This window comes from Anolis carolinensis, chromosome 6 (assembly GCF_035594765.1).
Source record: "Anolis carolinensis isolate JA03-04 chromosome 6, rAnoCar3.1.pri, whole genome shotgun sequence".
Classification (NCBI taxonomy): Eukaryota; Metazoa; Chordata; class Lepidosauria; order Squamata; family Dactyloidae; genus Anolis; species Anolis carolinensis.
This window is the reverse complement of record NC_085846.1, coordinates 65,564,356-65,578,832: the sequence shown is the minus strand read 5'-3', so window position 1 is coordinate 65,578,832 and position 14,477 is coordinate 65,564,356. Positions and strand designations below refer to the sequence as shown.

Here is a 14,477-nt window from a genome sequence, read left to right as displayed (position 1 = left end):
AGAATAGAAAAAGAAACGCTTTATATTCTGTATGTGTATCTGTGTACTGCTGTAGCATACATAGTGTCAATCTTTAAGGCTCAAATTCTAACTGTCTAGTAGAGTGACATGTTCATAAATTATTTTTCAAAATTAATTCCAGTGAGCTGGGTTCGGATTAACATATATGCCATTGTTTATTTTTTGTTCCAGGTACAACAGCACTGATATTTTTCTGAAGGTGTTTTTTAATGTCATATTGAATTTCTGGTGATTTCTTGGGGAGGCTTTTTTTCAGAGTTTGTTCCTTCTCTCTTGCTGGTGATAACTATTTATGTTCTGTGATTTCTGCAAAACAACAACAATACAGAGAGTGTATAGAGTCCTATGACTCCAGACTCTTGTTTCAGCGATTATGGGAATCACCTGTATTCTCTGGTTCTGCCTCAGCATGCTCCCAGAAAATGGATATTAATGGAAAAATCACATGGCCTGAATTTATCATTTTCACAAATTATATCATTATTTCTAATAATAATTAAATGATAAAGTATTTTTAAATGTACTATTTTAAATGGATTTCATACCATTATTAGGTATAGGGTACTATTATTTAATAATTCAATCAATTTCTTTAAGGTACTATCGCACATGATGGGGGAAGTACAGATTACAAAAGCCATTTCCTTGATGCCATGCTGTTCTTAGAAAAATCTGAAAGTGAAAGAAAGGTAAGAATAGGAATGATGCAGGATAATATCTGGAAAGATTCAGGCAATAAAAAATGTTGTGGCCTGGTGTAATAGTTTTTCACTTCTTGAGGCAAGAATAATGATTTAAAATTTATATCTGTTCTTAAATAATACTGTATTTTAATCAGAAATTTAAAGGATATTCAAATATATTTTTGACACTGTTTAATTATAATTTTGTTTAATTAATCTATTACAAAGTTAGGGAAGTTGAGTTGTCAAACGTACAATTAATAGTTACGATTGTTACTTACTCGATTTGGTATTTTTATTTTAAGATACTGTTAGAAAAGATTTCCCAACTAGAAGATCTATGTGTCAAAAAAGAAAAGTTCATTCAGTCCAATAAGATGATAATTAAATTCCGAGAAGGTCATATAACTCGCCTAGAAAAACTGCACAAAGAAGCTTATGGTAGCTTTTTGGTCACGGAGCAAGAAGAGATGTTCAGGGAACTGAAAGAGGAGCTGAAGATTCTCAAGGACCAGGTAGCTATCTCTTGTTAATGCTTTACTGCTGGATCTGACCAAAGGTCTATCTGCTTCAGTGTTTAATTTTGTGGCATCCATATGCTAGTGCACATGGTATATGTAGTAGTTTTAAATCATAAGGAAAGTGAATAATTCTCAAACACCAATTTACAGTATTTCATTAAAATGCTGACTTCAGCACCTCACAGACCTTTCTTTGACTTTATATTCCTTTTACATGGTTATTTACTTGATTTTATAGTTCTGTATGGTTAAAAACTGTTATTGAAACTCAACAAGATGAATACACTGTATTTCTTCAGTTGTAAGATGCATCAGTTGTAGAGCGCACTTTATTTTCAGTACCACCATCACCAACAAAAATACTTAAGATACCCCTGCGATTTTCCCATTGTTAGAGATGTTTATATAGGAAAAAGTGTGCCTCAGAAAGGAAAAAATACATGCCATGCTGTTGCCTGTGTATTAATTATTAAATCAATGGTTTTCTATCTCAGTGATCTAAATAGTGCTCCTTCCAACTGCATCAAGGCAGCAAATAAAACAAAAGCCTTTACATATTTCTTGTCAGTTATACAAGATTATGTACAGGATTATGACTTAAAATTGTGATAATCTCAATCCTAGGTATGCATTTAAGTATATGTGTAGGTCAGTTTTTAGCCCACTAGACTAGATCCAGATTTAATTAAGCCTATGTAAGCCTCCTGAAATCAACAGAACAACTTAGTCTTTAAATCATGTAAGAAATATAGTCAATTTTATTAGTGTTGTACTGATATGAAACAAATTATCAGTTTTTAAAATTTCTGGATAGTGGTTTATACCATTTACTTAAAAGAATTCTATTTATAGGTAGAACAGCATCCAAGGGTTGCAAAATATGCCATGGAGAACAATATTCTCAGAGAAGAGAACAAACAACTTCGCTCCTTACAATCTGTGAAAAGAGCCCAGGAAATGGATATTCAAACCATAGCAGAACTGGAAAAAATATTCTTTGATGTTTCAGGTAGAGAGGGCAATAACAAAGGTATGGAAAATACATTTCAGCTTCATATTCATAACACTGGGGGCGAGGATGTTTCAAAGAAATGCCAACTGAATTTGTTATCACAAACATTACATCTTTGTTAGTATTTATGCCAGTTGCTTTAAGCATTTAATTTAATTAAACAGAACCTGTTGATAATTTTGAGCCATTTAATAACAATTTTTAGTATAAGTAAACATGATGGGATGGAACCCACATGACAGATTGCTATAATCTATCATTATATGGGTTATCACAGTGATTATTCGCAAATACTTTATCGAGGTATGGTTTATGGATTAATCAGTTTAATTCTCTAGCTGATTTCATCATTTCTTTTCTGAACAGTCTATTCCACATCTTTTGCTGGCAGAAATGTGTTTTATGGATGGCTGGACATTTGGATAGTGGACTGAAACTTAACTAGTATCCAACACATTGTGGCCTAGATGCAGATGTATGCACATAAGATTGGCACTTGATCTCCTTCCTTATTATGATAGGATTTGTCAGGAGCAAAATTAATTAAAGACACTTAACAATTTAAAAAATAAAAATGTGTCTACACTTCTTGATTTCAAACAGGTTCACAAAGAACTTGTAAAAATATATATCAGATTCCAGCAGTACACGGTGGAAAATCAATGTAAATCTTGTTTTTAATAGGAACTGTGTTTTTTGGGCAGAATGAATTATTGACCCACAGTACTAAGTAGTATCATCTGGATATACCTTTTCTACATTTTTAAATAGTCTTTTGAAAGTGAAAATGCACATACATATCTTTTTACTTAATTCGACAGCTTTCTAATCTACAAAGGGTTGGAAATTTTCAGGAAAAAAATTAAAGCTATATAGGTTGAGCCTCCCTTATCCGAAATGATCAGGACCAGAAGTATTTGCATATGTGCATAATGGATGATGGGACCCAAGTCCAAACATGAAATCTATTTAGGTTTCATATATGCTTTCTACACTTAGCCTTAAATAACTCAGCCCCTCCCCCCAAAAAATCTGGTTGTTTTGGTTTTTAAGCTTGCTCCTGGGGTTATTTGGGGCACTTATTCAGAAAATTGCATTGGATATATTGCATCCGCTCTAGTTTCGTATATATGGTTGTCATAGTTTTCTCTCAGCTAGCAGATAGCAAGTGGTATATCGAGTTGGTAGGGGAAAACTGGTGCTTTTTTTTTGGAATCAACAGGTTAGATCTACCCAGAAACCAGGATAATGTTTGAGGCACCATAATGTGTGTTGCTCAGTGTAATTGTATACAATTATTTTGTGTGTTGAATAAAGTTTGTGTAGATTGAACCTTCAGTAAACTAAGGTTTCACTATCTCAGAAAACCAGGTAGACAATTTCAGATTTTGGAGTATTTTGGGAATTCCGGATAAGCGAATGTCAACCTGTATATTTTGTTAAGTACTGCAAATGCTCATAGATTGTTATCACCTCTGAGAGTGTTCCTTTTTTCTTTTAAATTCCAAGCTGGACAGCAGGCATGTTCTATTACTGTGTCAGTAGATAGCAATACTGCAGTGTCTATTGAAAGGCTGAAAGAACGTTTGCTGCATACACAGAGCGAACTGGCAAGTTGCAAACAAGAACACGAAGAATTCAAGGAGCTGACAAAGTAAGATCTTCTATTTTCTCCTAACTTTATTCCACAAAATAATTTTCCTCAAATATGATTTTTTCCCAAATTCTATACCAACATGTCTTTATAGGTTTGCTTTAGAGCAGGGGTCCCCAAACTTTTTAAACAGGGGACCAGTTCACGGTCCCTCAGACCATTGGAGAGCCAGACTATAGTTTAAAAAAAAAAAAAAAACTATGAACTAATTCCTAAGCACACTGCACATACCTTATTTTGAATTAAAAAAACAAAATGGGAACAAATACAGCCTCAGTCTTAATCATAATAAAAATAATAAAGAGGATTGGAAGAAACCCCTTGGGCCACTTAGTCCAACCCCCTTCTGCCTTTGTACACCAAAAGCACAAGCAAAGCATCCCTGACAGATGGCCACCCAGTCTCAATGTTGATAATAATAATAACAACAACAACAATAATACATCACAAAGTCCTAAACACTTGGGAAGTGTTTAACTTGTGATTTTTGATACGAAATCCAGCATATATATCTCATTTGCTGTGTTATACTGTGTCTTTGTGTCAATAATAATAATAAGGGTTGGAAAATACCCCTTGGGCCACTTAGTCCAACCCCCTTCTGCCTTTGTGCACCAAAAGCACTAGCAAAGCACCCCTTAATAATTAATAATTAATTAAATTATTAATTAAATAGTAATAATTAAAATTTAACACACCTCGTCACCGGGGCTCCTATTATGATCTTATGATATCCTTTTTTTCTAAATAGGAAAAAACAAATGGAACTAGAATCAGAACTTCAGTCTGTACAGAAGGCAAACCAGCATCTTGAAAAAATTTTGGAAGCAACTAAGGCCTGCAAACGACAGGAGGTTTCTTACCTTAATAAAATGCACAGAGAAACTTTAAAGGTATTCATCTACAATAATGAAAATTAATGTGGATGGTGCAAATTTAAGGCATTATAAAAATCAGTGAAATGGAATAAGATGTGTTGCCAAACATATGTTTAGAATTTGCCTAAGAATTTATTATTGAGAAATTGCATATACTAAAAGTGGCTACCAAGGCGGAGATATTTTTTAAAAAACTCATAGCACCTAAGCCTATGTATCCAGGGTTACTTCTGCAGCTATCTTCTCAAATGTCTTCTGTCAAACCTCTTATGTCTATTGCAGAACATAACTACTCCAACAAAGGCTTACCAGCTCCGGTCTAGATTAGTGCCACGATCAACCCCAGAAATGTTGAACCAGGAATCTCCCCCAAGTTCCACAGAGGTTGTGGATGACATTTTTAATGAGCCTATGCCTCCAGAGATGAATGAGCAAGCCTGTGAAGCTATTGCAGAAGAGTTGGGAGTGGTGCAGGTGAAGTTTCATAATTCAGATTATATGCATATTTCTCAATATAGAGTCCCTGATTCAGTGTGAGCAGAAGGATTATCTGAAGTTTAAGGAGACTTTTCTGGAGTGCACTTTCAGATGGAAATTAATTCGTATTTTTGGTTTCCTACAGAGTTCAAAATGGACAATTTTGTTGCCTTGAGATTTTTCAGTTTAAATTTAAATACAAGGTTTGTGTATATGATGCTTGACTTTAAAGCATCATTTAAAATGTCCCCAATCTCAGAGGCGTAAGTGCTGTTGTGTTGCAATTCCCATTGTACCTAGTGAGCACGGTGGATAAAGTGATGGAAATTGTTGTTCAATAACACCTGAGGCATCAAACTGGGTAAAAACTAAAGAGCACCAGCCAATTTATAAAAAAATATATAGTTGCCCCCCTGTCTTCTCCATCTGTGGATTCAACAGCTCTTTGAAGGCAACCATAAGGCTGATGTGGACCTTGATGAAAATGAGTCTGACACCCCCGTAGTTTAGTCTGTATCAGAACTTCTATTTAATATGAGAGACTGAAACTTATTTTTATCTCTGGTATCAGAGACTGGTACCTTACTTGTGCCCATTGGCTGCCATTGTTTCTTTCCTGGAAACCATCCAAGAACCAGTAGCTAATGGCTCATGGACTAACACCAGCCCATGGACCATTATTTTTAATTCTCGCTGGGGTACATTATGCGGAATGCACAGGTTAGTAGAGGCTTAATATCTGCTCGGAAAAATAACAGATATAATTTACAATGCAGGCAATCCCAAAGTTACAAATGGGGGTGAAACAACAGGAAGTGTGAGAAATCCACCTTTAGAAAGGGAAATTCATTCCTGAAAGTCTTATCATGGAGAAAAGCCCTCTCCACTGAAGCTATATCACCAATCCTTGTCTCCACAACAAATCATTTTTTAAAATCCAATTATCGCAGGTACAGAAAGTGAGGTGAAATCTTCTGAAAAGGGGCACAGACAGCAAAACTCCCTACAAGGGTGTTAACCCTTCCTTATGCTATCCAAAACGTGTGTGTGTGTCTATATATATATAGAGTAGAGTCTCTCTTATCCAATGTAAATGGACCGGCAGAATGTTGGATAAGTGAATTTGTTGGATAATAAGGAGAGATTAAGGAAAAGCCTATTAAACATCAAATTAGGTTTTGATTTTACAAATTAAGCACCAAAACATCATGTTATACAACAATTTTGACAGAAAAAGTAGTTCAATACGCAGTAATGCTATGTAGTAATTACTGTGTTTATGAATTTAGCACCAAAATATCACAATATATTGAAAACATTGACTACAAAAATACGTTGGACAATCCAGAATGTTGGATAAGCGAGTGTTGGATAAGTGAGACTCTACTGTGTGTATATATGTGTGTGTGTATGTATATATATATCTGGAGTTAAACTTTTCAAACGTACCTGTTCAAACTTACAAATTCAACTTAAGAAACCTATAGAACATATCTGTACAAATCTATCCCACACAACTTGGTGAACTCTAGTTGGCTCTGTAGATTAATGTGGATGTTTGTTCAGATTTTAAGTCACCATATAATTTTTGTTTGACTATGTTTGCTTTTAATTTATTGATGTTAGTGTAATTTGATGTGAGGTTTTAATGTTGTTTTCATATGTGGGGGTTTTCTGTGATTTTATTTCGGTATTTGCTTGTTTTATAGAGGCATTGAATGTTTGCTGTTGTATGTTGGAATCCACCCTGAGTCCCCCTGGGGAGATAGGGCAGAATACAAATAACATTTTATTATTTTTATTATTGTCTTGTTCGTAACTTGGGGACTGTCTGTATATGCATCGACATTTGCGTACACAGATTCAAGGTCCCTTCAGCTTCTCATAGTATAGCTTCTTGAAATACAGCAATAAAATTGTAAATACTTCTAGAGCATGTGATTGTACATAACTTTACATAACTGTTAGCTTACAAATATACTTCAGTATAAATCAGTATAAACTTACCAATCTGTACTTCTTTTTTTTTCGTGTCAGGAGCGGCTTGAGAAACCACAAGTTGCTTCTGGTGTGAGAGAATTGGCCGTAACAATCTGTACTAGAATATGAAGTGACTTGAAAAAAATTATATTTTTAACTGCAAAATGCCAGCAAATTATACCTGTAAATCAGGCTATCAAATGTTTCTGTTTGTCCTTCTCCAGAAAGAGTTAAGTGCTCTTCAGATCAAACTAGACGCAGAAGAAACTAAAAGTATAAAACTTCAGCAGCATATTAATAAGCTAGAGCACCATTCTTTACAAATGGAAGAGGTAAGAAAATTATTAAATAGACTTGCTAATAAAGGAAGTGGAAAGCTAGCTTTAATTATTGTGAATATTTGACAGAAAGCATTTGTTGACTTAAGTTTAAGGCAAAGTGTATCTTTGCACAAGTTTTCTTTTATGTGCACACAATTGTTTGTAATTCTAAACCCAGTCCAAACTGGTCCAGGCAGTCTGTTCTTATTATATGTGCAAACTGTGTGTTGGTTTTTGTTTTTGCTTTTTGGTACCTTCATATATATCTTTAATATTATTTTCCTTTGCCTGTTGAAGCTTTTTGCCTCAGAAAGAAGTGAGTGGCTATCTGGAAAACACAAGCTTCTTGAAAAGATTGGCTGTCTTGAACAGAAATACCAGGATACTCAGAACCAGGCTGACAGTAAGTTTGTGTCTAGTTATCAGAAGTTGGAAGCATTAGATTGGGAGTTAACAGGAGTAGAAACAGTAAGCTAATGGGAAATATCACCATGCATTCTTATTTTTGAGGCTTTCTGCTTTGTAAGGCAAGATAGAAATTGAGTGAATTAAAATACTTGTGGTTCTCTCTCACCTCCACTACACTCCAAGGCAGTGAATTCCACAGTTAAACAGCTCTTACTGTTAGAATGTTCTTCCTAATGTTCAGGTAGAATCTCTTTTCCTGTAATGTGAACCCATTGCTCCGAGTCCCAATTTCCAGGGCTGCAGAAAAATGGTCTGCTCTCTCTTCCTTATGACACCCTTACAAACATTTAAACATGGCTATCATGTCTCCTCTCAACCTTCTCTTCTGCAGGCTAAACATCCCCAACTCTTTAAGCCACTGCTTATAGAACATGGTTTCCACACCTTTGGTCATTTTAGTTGCCCTCTGGATATATTCCAGCTTCTCAATATCCCTCTTGAATTGTGGTGCCCAGAATTGACCAATTGCATCAAGTGGTTATTTGTGCTTACTACCAGAACCTCTACATGTGATTTTGTTGTTGTTTTTAACAGTATTAAAGAATGAAGTTCATGACTTGCGAATTGTCCTGCAGTCTGCAGATAAGGAATTGTCTGCTGCAAAAACAAAGTATGACACCTTTAGAAGAAATCAGGAGAAGGAAATTGGAGAACTTTCTGTCAGACATATGAATTTACAACTGCAACTTGATAATGTCAGGTATGTCATTATCATTTAAAGAAAGTTGATTAACTTTCCATATAGAAATGCACTTGCGACAAGTTCAGACTATGTGTATTTTCCCTATTTTCCTTCTATTAGAAAAATTCCATTGTGGTAACTGCAGAAGTATATTCTAATGTCCTATGATATCACGTAGAACATTAGAATATAGGGAGCTCTGGCATGAGCTGGTCCATAAGGTCATGAAGAGTTGGAAGTGACTGAACGAATAAACAACAACAACATTATATCACATGCTTTGTTTTATTCTGCATAAAAGGTATCAATAATGAAATGTTTTTAACAAGGCTAGGTGGATGAGTTTCTTATACTGTCAGCTGTCAAATACCTCTGATATTGTTCCTAGGCAGACATAACTATAGCTCTCATAGATTGACACATTAAATAAATACTTTTAAAAAAATCAACTGTTTTTCCACAATGGTGTCAAAATATCATGTTTACTTGTTATACTCTCATAACTACAGTAGAGTCCCGGTTATCCGGGATAAAGGGGCAGGCCTAAAGGGGAGGCCCTATTATCCAAGCAGCAGCACTCTTGGGGTGCTTCCCAAGGGGCGAGGGCTCGCCGAGGGACGTCTCCGCTGCTCTCCCTCTGCCAGGCTCTTGCTGGAGGAAAAAGTTTCCACAGCAAGGGCCTGGCCGAGAAACACTGAGCATGCCCTGGATCTCCCTCAGCTAGGCCCTTGCTGGAGGAAACTCTTTTCTCGGAGCTTTCCTCGTTTCTCGGAGCTTTCCACAGGTTTTCCTCGGCCAGGCCATTGCTGGAGGAAACTCTCCTCCAGCCAGGGCCTGTCCGAGGGAGATCCAGGGAGATGTCCCTTGGTGAGGGCTCACCCCTGGGGAAGCACCCCACGAGCGCTGCTGCCTAGCAGCACTCATGGGGTGCTTCCCAAGGTACAAGGGCTTGGCCCAGGGAAGCACCCCATGAGTGCTGGTGCAGCAGCGATCGTGGGGTGCTTCCTCCTCCCTCTCCCTCTCGAGCTCTCTTCGCTCGAGAGAAGGAGAGGGAGGGGCACCCCCGGCGGCGCCTCGGACAATACGTAGGCTCGGTTAACCGGGACTGTACTGCATATTAGTCCCAGTTTATTCTGGGATAACATACTTATTTGGATTTCATATAGCAGTATAATGAGAATTAAAATTTATATACAGTTCATTCAGTTCTGCTAAAGACAGTGGTCCCCAAACACTAGTCTCTGTCGATGGAAGTATAATAAACCATTTATGTGAATAGAGAACTAAAACAAGATGAATTTAAATGTGTTTCTAAAGGCTGGATCAAATATTTCTAAAAAACAGAGATTGTTAAATATATATATTTCCTGATATACTTATATATATTTAACAATCTCTATTTTTTAGAAATATTTGATCCAGCACCAGGGCCCCTGGTGGTGGCACAGTGTCTTAAAGCGCTGAGCTGCTGAACCTGCAGACCGAAAGGTCCCAGGTTCAAATCCTGGGAGCGGAATGAGCGCCCGCTGTTAGCCCCAGCTCCTGCCAACCTAGCAGTTCTAAAACATGCAAATGTGAGTAGATCAATAGGTACTGCTCCGGCGGGAAGGTAACGGCGCTCCATGCAGTCATGCCGGCCACATGACCTTGGAGATGTCTACAGACAATGCCAGCTCTTTGGCTTAGAAATGGAGATGACCACCAACCCCCAGAGACAGTCACGACTGGACTTAACGTCAGGGGAAAACCTTTACCTTTACCTTTTATTTCCTGATAACAGAAGATTAAAAATGAATATAAAGTGTGTCTAAATGCTGGTTCAAATATTTCTAAAAAACAGAGATTGTTAAATATTTAGAAGTACAGTAGAGTCTCACTTATCCAACATAAACGGGCCGGCAGAATGTTGGATAAGCGAATATGTTGGATAATAAGACATTAAGGAAAAGCCTATTACACATCAAATTAGGTTATGATTTTACAAATTAAGCACCAAAGCATCATGTTTAACAACAAATTTGGCAGAAAAAGTCGTTCAATACGCAGTAATGCTATGTAGTAATTACTGTATTTACGAATTTAGCACCAAAATATCACGATGTATTGAAAACATTGACTACAAAAATGCATTGGATAATCCAGAACGTTGGATAAGCGAGTGTTGGATAAGTGAGACTCTACTGTATTTCCTAATAATGTTCAATAAGCAAGATTTCCTTATTGGAAACTCCACCTTGGTATTTTCTTCTAAAAGATTTGGAGACATCATATCTGTGCTTTTTTCCAAATACAACTTATTAAGGAAGTGTTAGAAAACTGCAAATTTGGAAAAATACACTTTGGAATCCCATTTTGTTTCAAAGCTTCAGAAACAGTAACAAAAACACATGCTTCTGATATTATAAAATTATTTCATTGCAGGCTAGAATATGAAAAAGTCCTTGAAGAAAAAACAAGCCTGCAAGATGATTATGATAATCTCCAGGAAACACTGAAATTTGACACGGACCAACTGACACAGCAGGTTTTTGACAGCAAGCAGGAAAATGAAGCATTGAAAGCTGATCTTCAGGTAAGTGAATAATGCTGTATACACCTATCATTTAATCATGCTAAACAATATCATATACAATTATAAGAAGAATCCAGAATAATTTGAAGTAGTGGGAAAGGCAAGAGGCATGGAAATTTCACTCAACAATGTGTTGTCTGAATACACATGTAAATCCATATGCTCAATGCATTATGTAAGTACATAACTGGTGTAGGTTAGGTACTATATGTAAGGAAGGAAAGCTCATCCTGTATCATTTTGCATAAAAATCATTTCAAAAAATGAAATGAATTAACTTTTTTTCTTTCTTTCTAAGCCTCTTAAAAAGAAAGATTTAAAAAATGCAATTCCATTATCACACGAACGAAATATTTAAAACAGGTTATTCATGTATTTACAAGCCAATGTTATTTCTTAATGTTATATAGCATGTAGACCTATGTATATCTCACATAATGCAATTCCTAGTCCTGCTTTCCTTTTCTAGGGCCTTTTTATGGGTATGAGTGCTTTTTATCTGTTTTACCCTCTCTGGATGACTAGAGAAAACAAAATACATTTCTTTTTTATGTAATATTTATTTATTTTATTTATTTCAAATATTTCTATCCCGCCCTTCTCACCTGGAGGGACAATAATGTTGGGGGTTTTCCCTGGTTTTATTGGGAGTTTTTGCCTATTTCATAAATTGGCATAAATTGTTCACAGGTTCCATTTGTAGCATTTATGAATAAGTTACAATTTGAAAGTTTTTTTGTAAATTTCTGGAAACAGAAGGAAATGAGTCTGGCTTCCCATTTCCAGAAATTCCAGCATTGTTCCAACTCAGGAGACTAGGGTTCAAATCCCCGTTTGGCCATGGAAATCCACTCAGTCACATTCATCCTTAAAGCAAAGGCAAGTACCCTCTGAACAGACCCTCTCAAGAAAGCCCTGTGATAGCGTCTCCATATGTTGGAACAATTAGAAAGCACAACAACAACAAATTATCTACTGTGACAGGATCCTTTTTTTCCAAATAAAATATCTTGCTGTTCATGCTTTTACTAATAGAGCAGGGGAGGATGTGTTGAAGCTGGACCACTGTCAGGATGCAATAAAGAACAGCATCCTCAAAGCTGTTCTTTTCGCACCTGACTGCAAGAGGACAGAGGAAGGAGACCATTTGGCGGGGAAGGCTGATTTATGACAGGGTCTGGTCTTCAAACGTGGGAAAGGACAAAAGGAAAGGGAGATGTGGATGGGGAAGAAAGGGGTGGGAGGCAACAACCCAATATACTGAGGGGAAAAGCGGAAGAGGGGCAGTAGAAGCTCTTGCAGTCATCTTGGCAAGGCGGATTCAATAAAGTTTCCATAGCCACCAGCTGTGTGAGCCTATCTTTGTGTCCTACACCTTCCAGGAACGGACAACCACATCTTTCAGACACTTACCACTGAAACATCCCATTTCTAGTATTCAAATTTTGATTTCAACGTGCAGTTTGATTTCAACATGCTGATTCAGAAAATGGAAAACCTTGTTGCATATGCTAAACATTAAAAATCGATTATATTTTAGAGTTTGATGGCACTGTTAGAAAGTGAAAAAGAACACAATCAGAAATTATCCATGCAGTTGCAAAAGGATAAACAGAATAATTCCAGGTGAGTTACTTATGTGAAATCTTGAATTCTATTTTGGAAGTTGTTTCGCTTAATTAAAAGTTGTTTGAAATCTTTGTGAGAGCTCTTCTATGGAGTAAATCATTGCAAAACGTACAAAAATTGAACACTATAGTTTTACCACTTTATTATCTGTGTTCCATTTTCTCTGTATTAATGGATTTAAGATACTTTGTAATATTGCTTATACTAATTACAGAATGAATATTTAGCCCTTGAATGAAGTGTTTGTAGCCAGCACTACAAATATGTTAAAACCATTATTAAGAAAAATATATTTGATTTAAGGGGAGCTGAAATATAAGACACTTCTAAAGAGACAATAGGACTTTATAGTGGACACTAACTAGCTCAAAGCCTTCTGAGTTTGGATTGGCTTATTGCATATTCTGATCAATTTGCAATAAAAATAGACTAAAAGTGAAATGTATAAAATATTTTCAGTTTGTGAAACATAGAGAGACATGTCAGATCCCAAGTCTGAAATCCAGGCCCTTCATCTGGCATCTCTCACAACTGAGAATGGGAGGAAGAAGCCCTGTGTGTGAGGAGCAATGGAGAGCTGTTGCCTCACACTACTTTCTTCTGTCTTCTCCGTTGTCACTTCCTGAGAGAGAAAGAGAGGCTCACTCTCTTGCCGCTTCTATCCCCGATCCTCTCCCTTCAAGACAAACCTGGCAACATTGGGACAATGGCAGTGACCAAGGCCAGTGGATAAGCTGCGCTCATTGGTTGTGCCGAACCAGTAAGAGTGCAAAAGGGAGCAGCTTGGGAAGGCCATGGTAGCACTGGGAATAGGATTAGGGAATCTTTCAAGTACTGGCCAGGACAGCTGGGCAGTGAAACATACAAGTTGAGGTGAGGACCAAAAATTAAAATAAGAGATGCACCCTAGAATCAGAAATACTCCCCTCCCCCAAATGTGAACTTCTTACAATCAGTGGTGTCTTGCAATCGAAATACAGTATTAAATGATCCAATTCTGGGTTTCAACATATAAAATCGCTATGGAGAACCTAAGGCAGAGGTGTCAGATTTGTAGCCTTCTAGATGTTTGGGCTTCCAACTCCCAGAAGCCCTAGCCAACTTGTCCAATAGCCAGGAATTCTGGGAGCTGAAGTCCAACATCTGGAAGGCCATATATTTGACATCACTGATCTAAGGGGTATTCTCTAGGAATTTGATAGGTATGCCAACACCACTCTGTGGCAACTCATGGGGAAGTTACCAAGGAATCACCTGAAGGGCGTAGTAAATTCCTGGAGATACCGTTTCACTTTCCCCAGCATGAGTAAGTGAAAGCACAGATGTGCATTCTGTGGTTATGGTAGTTTTACTGTATTACAAGCTTCCTGCTGCATGAAACTGAAATATGCAGCTGGAATCTAGTGGGTGTATGATGCCAGTGATTTCAGTTTTTGCAGGGCATACAGCAATGGCAAAGGAAGACAGACAAAGTCTCCCAGCGCCAAGTAACTTGTTTCGTCTTCAAAGCCAATGTGTTTGCAGCATTTTCCCTATTTCTACCACTATTTAGGGCTGCATAATGCATTTACAAGATTCCA

The 14,477-nt window shown here is 37.0% G+C and overlaps 1 protein-coding gene across 2 annotated transcripts in view; it reads left to right on the top strand.

Annotated features, from left to right (window-relative positions):
• Positions 1-14,477, top strand: part of kif15 (kinesin family member 15) — an 80,249-nt gene that overhangs the window by 45,329 nt on the left and 20,443 nt on the right. For both annotated transcript variants that reach the window (XM_062983812.1, XM_008115539.3), the window contains exons 12-22: positions 619-710; positions 1,010-1,219; positions 2,078-2,255; positions 3,747-3,891; positions 4,643-4,784; positions 5,052-5,243; positions 7,451-7,558; positions 7,844-7,949; positions 8,549-8,714; positions 11,118-11,268; positions 12,809-12,894. In XM_062983812.1, the coding sequence (XP_062839882.1) occupies positions 619-710; positions 1,010-1,219; positions 2,078-2,255; positions 3,747-3,891; positions 4,643-4,784; positions 5,052-5,243; positions 7,451-7,558; positions 7,844-7,949; positions 8,549-8,714; positions 11,118-11,268; positions 12,809-12,894 (1,576 nt within the window). The remainder of the gene's footprint in view (positions 1-618; positions 711-1,009; positions 1,220-2,077; positions 2,256-3,746; positions 3,892-4,642; positions 4,785-5,051; positions 5,244-7,450; positions 7,559-7,843; positions 7,950-8,548; positions 8,715-11,117; positions 11,269-12,808; positions 12,895-14,477) is intronic.